The following is a 9263-nucleotide window of genomic DNA, read 5'->3' as shown; positions in this document are numbered from 1 at the left end:
CCCCTCTCGACCCCCTACTCAGATCCACCACGATGAGGTCTTATTCACCGGGAAGAGCATCAGGGACAAAGCAAAGCGGCCACATGACCTGACCGCACAAACTCCGTGCTGCTGAGGTTAGAACTCACAACTCTGAGCACATACACAGAAACTGGCAATTCGTAGCCGAAGAAAGCCCTGTTGCACGGCGTCATCTGCCAACCAAAAACAAGCGAGATTGAAAACTCAAAAATTCCTGATCCCATTAGGCCCAGGAGTCAGGACCTGTCACTGCCAAGTGCCAAGATAGCACAGATCGCTGCAGATTACCCAGGCTCAGCAGCAGATAAATGGAGTAGTAAACAAACAAGCAGAGAAGCACAATCTGCCCCAGAACCGTCTGGTTACAACAGCTATGACTGGTCCGACCGTCAACGCCCAAGATACTATGCCCAGGCAAAGGAACGCACAACAGTTCACGGTATACCGAAACTAAACATCACCGTCATTCTTTTTCTGTCAAGAAAACTTGTTTCCATTTTGTCTGTCCTATAAACCAACACCTGAACTCGAAAAAAATGACCTGGTACGATCTTGTAACTTACTCTGCGCGACGACCGATGGCGTATGCCTCCCGGGCGGTCTCCGCCTCTCGTTTCACATTTTCAGCCAAGTTGGCCATTGCACCTGAGAGCTTCGAGAGTCGATCAAACATTGTGGTCAGACCGCCCTGCAGGGCTGCCATCTCCGATTCAGTCTCTGATTTGTCACGCTCTGCCCCAGTGTCTGAAGATCTCTTCTTGGCTGCCTGGTGGTGCCTGTACATTTTCTTGAGATCTGCTGCAAGGTGCTTAATGGAATCACATGATTCTTCAGACGGGAGCAATGACATTCCTGCGGACAAATCTCCCAAGAGAACAAATAGGGGTGGAGCAAGGTGTTGGCGAGGCGAGAGGGTCAGGCTCCTTCCGCCTGACCGGTCTCGTGGTTGCACCACACATCTCTGCAGCCAGGAGTGCAGACCACCCACATAGTTTTTGTAAGCATCAACCCAGCCTGCCAAACTGGAGTAGAAGACACCCAGTTCAGTGATGAGGTTCATCAAGGTATGTCCCCACGACTCGCTCGGAGGAGATATTGTTGACAACTTTGCATCTGTTGGAGATGTAATTGTCTGCTGCATTTGATGAACTTCCTGCAGCACTCTCCACATGCGTGTCTGCCTGTCAGTGTCATGCACAATAATAAGTATGATGATATCCACATTTAATGTCAAAGCCTACATATAACATTTTAGCCAATATCTTCAGTTTTTGCATCCTCAAAAGGAATTCACTATTTAACCATAACAAATGTAAATACAGTTTTGACAATAGTCCTCATATGTATTGTACATAGCGCTACGAAGCAAATAAAGGCTTACCCTTGTAGTAATTCAAGAAGTTGGGGCTGCAACTCTTCATCTCGTAACTTCTCAATTGTTTTTGAAATTGAGTATAGCACTTCAGTTCCTACAGTGAGTCGCGAATACAACCCTTTGATAGTTACCCGAGTTTTGTCAACTTGCCTGGCATCCGCATCCCTTGCACACTGATGGCTTAGCTGAGCACATTTTTTGTCGTATATCTGCTCGATTGATTCAATATTCTACAAATCACAAGTTTGCAACACCAGTTGAAGCAGTTATGTCAGAGTGTAGCAAATAAGACAGAATATCATGCACACTTATATAGAAATAATGCAAAATGGCAGGATTTACTGAAACTTCTCACAGTAATAAGGTAATCCGTAACCTAAAAATACTGGGACGCCAATGAGAGGTTATGCCAAGAAAATTTGTGCATTTATTAGATATATATAAATAAATACTAATCATAATTCAGATATGTTGAACAATGCAAAGTATAAGAGATGTATTAGATATTTGGTTTAAGATCCAAACATAGAAACCATATTTTAAACATTTGCCTTTAAAAAAAACCTAACCATTCAGTCTCTCACCCACCGCCTTCCAAGTCACTCAAAGTCCTCTCATCACTTGCCAAACCTCCCCTCCTACAAGCTGATATCATTGTCATGCCATAATACCTTATCGCATAGGCTGGTGGATGGCCGGGTGTATCCTATTTTTACGTAAATTATAGTTCATTATTAGTAATCAATAATTAGCTCCTATAGCTTTTGGTTTTGCCCAGTAAGTCAACCCCGGATATCTAAGATCTAGTGTGCGTCGCAAGCACACGTAAGCCTAATATTGCACATGCTAATACCATAGCTTATTCACCGACCATGCACAAGAGTATTCATTTTTTGGCGTGTAGCAAGCATGAACAAAGTGAAAGGTTATCGCAAAAGAACACAACGATAAACACGAGGAAAATGCAGCAACCGACAAAATATAGATCTGTACTAAAACAGAAACAACTCTACATTAAAAAAACTACCAAATTAAATCATGGATACAGCCACAAAAAAGTGTCAACGGAATGACCTATTGGTTACCAAAATGTGGTCTATGTTTCAAGCAACTTAATGCACAAATTCATAACCTGTAAAGTAAATATAAACTACCTAATGTGGGATAAATGGCCTTATCCACTAGTAGGTAGGTAGAATAAAACTGTAGTTCTTATGTTAAAAGCATATGTACCGCTGTTACCAATTTTGTTCTACCGGGAGCCGATTCGCTGAGAAGATTACGGGTTGGCCTATAATTTTTGGGAAGAAATTTTTGTACAATCAAGCCACAAACCGCACATATTCATGGTGACAATGGTTTGTACACAATTACACAAAATGATAATTCTGAGCTGATTGTTTCTGCCAACACCGAAGACATACTTGGGAAGGCTCTGTTTCACATTGTATATTTGTTGTAAGAATTGACTTATGATGCTTTCAACCTTGTACATTGTCTTGCCTTGAACCTATTTTTTCTGTACACTTGTTGAATAGCTCCAATATGTATTAGATATTTGGTTTAATGCCAAACATAGAAACCTATTAAACATCCGCTTTTGTAAAAAAAGCATAACCCTTCAGTTCTCTCATCCACCACCAATAAAGTCCTCTCCTCGCTTGCTAAACCTCCCCTCACACAAGCTGATAGCATTGTCATGCCACAATACCTCCCTCCAACAATCCAAGATCTTATTCCCTGGTCAGCTCCCATCCTCATCAGCCCTCCCCAAATTTTTCATTTTAAACAGCCTACCTTCAAGCAACATGAGATCTGAATCCTAGATGGCGCTTTATCGCACAGATCTTGAAGAAGATCCAAGGCTGGTGGATGGATGGATGTATTCTATTTTTCTGTAAATTCTAGTTTATTTTTTCTCCAACCTAAATCATAATTAGCTTCTGTGTCTTTTGGTATCGCCCAGTAAATCAACCCCGAATAGCTTAGATCTAGTGTGAGTAGTGAGCAGACGTAAGCCTAATATTGCGCATGCTAATACCATTGGCTTATTCACCGACCACATGATGAGAGTATTATTTTATTTGGCGTGTAGCGGACATCAACAAAGTGAAAGGTTATTGCAAAAGGATGCGTTGACAAACACGAGGAAAATGCAGCAACCGACAAACTATAGATAAGTCCTAAAACAGAAACAGCTCTACATAAAATAAAAAAAGTAAATCATGGATACAGCCACAAAAGGTGTTTAAAATAACCTATTGTTTACAAAAATATGGCCTATGTTTTCAGAAACTTAATGCACACATTCATAACCTGCAAAGTAGAAATAACTATCGAATGTGGGAATAAATGGCCTAATCCACTAGTAGGTAGGTACTCCCTCCGTAAACTAATATGAAAGCGTTTAGATCACTATTTCAGTTATCTAAACACTCTTATATTAGTTTACAGAGGGAGTAGAATATAACTGTTGTTCTTATGTTAAAAGCATATCTATGGCAGATACCAATATTTTCTACTGCGAGCCAATTTGCTAAGAAGGTTATGGGTTCCCCTATAATTTTTGAGAGGAAATGCTGCGTACAAACAAACAGAGACTCGGACATATGACATTCATGGGGACAATGGTTCGTACACAATTACACAAAATGTTAATTCTTAGCTGATTGTTTCTACCAACACCATGCGCATACCAGGGGAGGCTCTGTTTAACATTTTTTTAATTGAATCATGATTCTTGCAACCTGTACATTATTCTGTTTTGAACCTATTTTTCTGTACATTTGTTAAATAGCACGAAGATGTTAAGCATTCTAGTTAGGGGGAATAGACGTGAAGTACCAAGCGTATATGTTAGATTTCATAATATCTAGTATTAGTGATACTCAGAGTGCAACTTCAATTGTCAAATGGAACAGCAGCGACCGTTGTAGTAGGTATAAATAATATACCCTGAGCATCATGCAATTTTTGTTTATTCAATATTAAATCAAACATTAACACAAATTTGGTGACAATTGGGTAGCCTTGGACGTTAACTTCAAAAGAAAACTATTTATTTGTAAAATCCTTTGAAGTTCCTATTGTGTTGGACATGAAATGGACATGACCGATCTATATCTGCTGGATGGTTTGAAAAATAAATTTGTAAGACCATAATATGTTTTGTTTTCAAATACAATTCATTATTATAAAGAAATGCAGTAACGTGTGATAATTCAAACGTTACCATCTATGGTTGAGCTAATATAATCACCACTTACAGCTTCATAATTCCTGTAAGCTAACTTACTGGAAAATATGTCACAAAAGATTGCTGAAAAATAAGGACAGCAGAAGTAAAGCTTTTATTTTTGAGACGCAAATATCCCCTAGGCATGATCCAAAAATCCTAGATTTAGGTAAAACACCTACAGAAAACAACATACAAACCCATCTCCACGCCAATCTCTACCCCCCACTGATTTTCAGTGTGGACCCTCCGCCCCCTGCTTTCCAACTATAACTTGATACCTCACCCCGGAAATTTAATCACATACAAAATTGCCCGTAAATGTAGCGCCTCTCTGCGTGATCATAGGATCATAACGATGGCTCATCGTGCAAAGAGGATCTCCAAGTAAATGGAAATAACTCCTTCTTTCGAGCATGTGAGTTGTAGGAACATACTTTTGTTTAGCTACACAACATTTAGCCCAGATGAAAAAGGAGGCATCACATTACAATTAAGACTATCTAAATCCAGAAAATGCCTGAGAGCTCACTAGAAAAATATATTGGTTTTGTGCATAATACAACAATGGTGTAATTATGTTGGATGCCATATGTGGTTTCCTTTTGTAGAACATTAACATGTGACACACAATAGCATACATATCAAAAACGCGTTCACATGATTTCTAAATATACATTTGTAGCGTCATTACAACTCTGCTTAATACAATATAGCTTCATATATTACTGAAAATAGTGGTTACACCTACAGAAAGGTCAACGCACAACTGGATAGATGGCATAAAACAAAAACAGTTTGATCAGCTCTATATGCTACAGAACTACTGGAAAACACAGCACAAGCACAATCTCATGATTCTATACTGATAAAGCAAAAGTTCCATTTTCAGTGTATTTAATCCTATAAGCATCTGTTGAACAACATATGTTAGCTCACCTTTAACTCATCATAAATCTTTATTTCCCAAGCATAGAGTCTATCTAAAGAGGATGCATGACTTCCTGAAACCATACAAAACTCTTCAACAAAATCGCTAATGCTTTCTGGAGGGTCATCATCCTTTTGAGCTGAAAATAGTGGATTTTTAGATGATGATGATCGTGATGAAAGTGAGCGATTCCAAGCGATCACTTTTGTGACATGCTGATCTGATTCTGCAGTAAAACAGTTAGAGTAAAATATCCATCTGAATGAGGCTGTTATTATTTAGAGTACAAACTTCACAAATTAATGTATTCGATATGAACAGTAAATATACCATGGGAAGCTACATTTCCAGCATTGCAACAGATCAAGGAAGCTGACAGAGAAAGTGCACCCGACGGTTTCCCTGCAATAATTAGCACCGATATTAAGCAAGTATAACCATAGAAGTTCAGGAGAACTGTCTAACTGAAAAATACTCCCTCCGTCCCAAAATAAGTGTCTTAAGCTTAGTACAAATTTATAGTAGAGCTAGTACAAAGTTAAGACAGTTATTTTGGGACAGAGAGATATATCATTCCTTACCTGTTATCTTGGTAGAAAAGCTAAGTCGAATTTTCCTTGTCTCAAGCATCCTTGAAACCCCATGGCAAGACTCAGCTGCGCGAGCAAATTGACGCTCGAGTTCTTTCACATCAGACAGAAAATCTTTTGATACGCTGGTGACGGAACTGCCCTTGTCTTCTTCCCTTTCAATAGATATTTTGGATACATTAACCTTGTCTACAGAGTGGACTTCAATATTTCTATTGTCACTAATATGTGTAGGATTCTGCCACTCCACAATCTGTGTCTGCACTTGATCAGGTCCTTTGTGTAAGCTTGAGTCATTTGGTAAGTTTGTATCAGCAATCTCAATTTCACTACTGTCATTGCAATTCAACTTAAGATGGTCAAAATTGTCATCGAGGTTTCTACATCCATGTGTTCCCAACTGTTCTTGCACCTCAGCTGTTTGACTAGTACTTCTGATCGAGGAAGCTTGGTCCCTTTCACCGGCATGGCCAAAATCATCCAAAGTTGCCTCACAGTTCTCTGAGACATGGGTTGCAACATTTTCACTCACATCATTTGGTTCGAAGAAATCCCATGGGGGGCAAATTTCCGAAGGCAACGGTGGTGAAACCGAAGTCGGAATGAGCTGCCGTTTTTTGATGAAGCTAGCATCACCATCACTTGGGTTGACTGTCACTGTCAAGGATGGGCTTACTTCTGACCTCAAGCGACTAATATCAGAATGGCGGGGCACTTTCAGTGGTGAAAAGTTAGTGTTGTCTGCAGGTGGCAATGGGGACGGTAAAGCAGACGAAGAGCGAGGGGACTTCTCCGGATCACCCTCATGGTGTGACTCCACAAACTGCCTCAAAGCAAAGCCGACATTGCGCAGAGATTGCTCGTACGACAGATGAGCAGCCGAAAGGGCATACCTTGCATCAATTGCTTGTTCAATGTGTTTCAGACGACCCTTGCAGAGCTGCAGTGCGGTGTTGCGGTCTTGCTTCGAGGCTGTTGCACCCATGTTTCACTTCCTGAGAAGGAAATTTGACTTACAATCAGAACAACGAAGACGAGTTATGATTGACATGGGATCCATCATGGCTGACAAAGGAAGTAATCATTTGCATTGGTACAAGGCATGTTGGTATAAATTACCACCTATGGATATGTTGACTGAAGTTGTAGAATTTTACTGCATTCAGTAATAATTAGAAAAAAAACAGGGGAGGTTAGAAAAACAGAGTTTCAAGGCACGGGTAACCAAGGATTGTTGCGCCCACCAAGTAACGAAATGAAAATAATACCCAGGCACCATGTAACAGGAAACTCTAATCGATAGTAGAAAGAAAGAACACGCTTTTTTTTTAAGATCACAAATCCACAACAGCCCTTTGCGAGGTAGAAAATAAATAACATAAAAACTCGCCTATTTTACATGTAATCAATGATTGCGCCCACCAAGAAACGCAATTCAGCATTCAAGTAATCCACCATGTAGCAGGAAACTCTAATCGATGGAAGAAGAGAACACGGTTTGAAGAACACAAATCCACAAGGGCGCTTTGTGAGGTAGTACTCCATAAAAGGTCGCCTATTTTGGCACGGCAATAGTATCATCATTACAACCCATCGATCCGGACTAACCCACACTACTGGAGACCGCACGCGCACAATGATTAATTCATCATCAGGCAAAGCGAACTTGAAAGCCACAGAAAACATCTGGGGACAAAAGTACAGAGAGAGGCAGAAGCTAGGGAATCGAGCTCCATGGACAAACACCCACCTTGCCTAAACCAACTGGCCAGCCAAACCTCGCCTCGGAACCAAAGCTGTCCGGTTCGTCCGTCCGTCCTGGCAACACGCGGCACAACCACACGAACAAGAGTCAGTCAGTCAGAATTCCAATCCAAGGAACCAAAAAGAAGCCAAACCCCAAAACCCCCACGGCCAGGAGGAGGCAATCGGCGGAGCAAGAACCGAGGCCAGAGATCGCACCTCTGCAGGCGCACAAGAAAAGCAAATCCCCGTTCCAGCGCCGAGAGCAAGAACCGGAGAGGGTGAAAAGAAGGCGGAGGCCTTGGTTGGCAAGGCGCAGAGCAAAGCGCCGCGCGGAGACCCCCCCACTCTCCGCTCCGCCCCTCCGCAAAAGCGAGCAACAGGACAAGAGATAGAGAGGGAGCGTTATACTGGCGAGTCAATCCTCTCCCCTCTCTGCGAGTGCCAGCCGCCGCTGGCTGTTTCTCTCTCTCTCTCTCTCTCTGGGCTGCGCGCTCGTCGCGACCTGCTGGCAGCAGCGATGTGCTGCGTAATGAGCCAGTGCGGCAGCGACGCGAGGCCCTGCCTGGCGCCGAATCATCGCCCCCCCTCCGCATGTACCCCGTGTGACGCAACGCCGATGGCTCTGGCCTCTGGCTGCCCGTTGGCGTTGCCATTGCGCTCCTTCAGTTTCTTGTTTGCTCCGTGTGAGGAGAGAGAAACCGGGGAGGCGTGAGGAGAGGTAGAGATAGAGAGATAGAGAGAGAGAGAGATAGGGGGGAAAAGGCTGGGGGGCTCATTTATGAAGTAGAAGATCGGGAATGGTGCAGCGGGGCAGGGGAGTGCGGGCCCCGCAGGAACAGCTTCCAGGAGGGGAAAGGATGGGAGGCGTGCGTCACAAAGCTCTGCCGGATGGACCTACCGGTCAGCCTGATGCGGTATATGACGTGGGCATTGATGTTGAAAGATTTTGATCTTTGCCAGATCTCTTTTAGCACGAAATGGAAACCTTTTGTGTGATTGTTCTCTATGCTTGGTTTGGTGTGTTTTTGGCAAAGAGTGATGTTTGGAATTAATTTTCTCTTAACAAACGTTCTGCCTTTGGGCTCCTGCCATGGAAATCAATTCACATGTATTTTGGGCTGGAGGGGGCAACCGCTTCTACGTACTCCCTCCGTTTTTTTACTCCGCGTATAAGATTTGGTCAAAGTCAAACAACATAAAGTTTGATCAAATTTATATTAAAAATATGAATATCTACTATATTAAAATTATATAGTATGAAAATACATCTCGTGGTGCATCTGATAATATTGATTTCATGTTGTGAATGTTGATACTTTTTAATATAAAGTTAGTCAAACTTTACAAAACTTGACTTTGACCAAA

At 42.0% G+C, this 9263-nt stretch overlaps 1 protein-coding gene across 2 annotated transcripts; it reads right to left on the bottom strand.

Annotated features, from left to right (window-relative positions):
* Nucleotides 1-463: 463 nt before the first annotated feature.
* Nucleotides 464-8623, bottom strand: LOC123399049 (protein ROLLING AND ERECT LEAF 2-like). Of its 2 annotated transcripts, XM_045093477.1 has the most exons (7): nt 8115-8623; nt 7903-7970; nt 6144-7147; nt 5893-5964; nt 5571-5788; nt 1403-1626; nt 464-1202 (listed from the first exon to the last, which is right to left on the bottom strand). In XM_045093477.1, exons 3-7 carry the CDS (start codon nt 7135-7137, stop codon nt 581-583), a joined length of 2130 nt encoding a protein of 709 aa, XP_044949412.1. In that variant the 5' UTR covers nt 7138-7147; nt 7903-7970; nt 8115-8623; the 3' UTR covers nt 464-580. The 2 variants fall into 2 exon arrangements, with proteins under 2 accessions (XP_044949412.1, XP_044949413.1); XM_045093478.1 differs by lacking the exons at nt 7903-7970; nt 8115-8623 and having other exon boundaries at nt 6144-7426.
* Nucleotides 8624-9263: the final 640 nt, after the last annotated feature.

This window comes from Hordeum vulgare, chromosome 5H (assembly GCF_904849725.1).
Source record: "Hordeum vulgare subsp. vulgare chromosome 5H, MorexV3_pseudomolecules_assembly, whole genome shotgun sequence".
NCBI lineage: Eukaryota > Viridiplantae > Streptophyta > Magnoliopsida > Poales > Poaceae > Hordeum > Hordeum vulgare.
The sequence above is the reverse complement of the archived record's forward strand: the minus strand, read 5'-3'. Positions and strand labels throughout refer to the sequence as shown.

Excerpts from the sequence above, each read along its gene's own strand:
- LOC123399049 (XM_045093477.1), bottom strand. The coding sequence starts at position 7,137 with ATGGGTGCAACAGCCTCGAAGCAAGACCGCAACACCGCACTGCAGCTC. Across the intron at positions 5,789-5,892 it reads TGGAAATGTAGCTTCCCATG|AATCAGATCAGCATGTCACA; the intron begins GTATATTTACTG and ends GTTTTACTGCAG. Across the intron at positions 1,203-1,402 it reads CTTCTTGAATTACTACAAGG|GCAGACACGCATGTGGAGAG; the intron begins GTAAGCCTTTAT and ends TGACACTGACAG.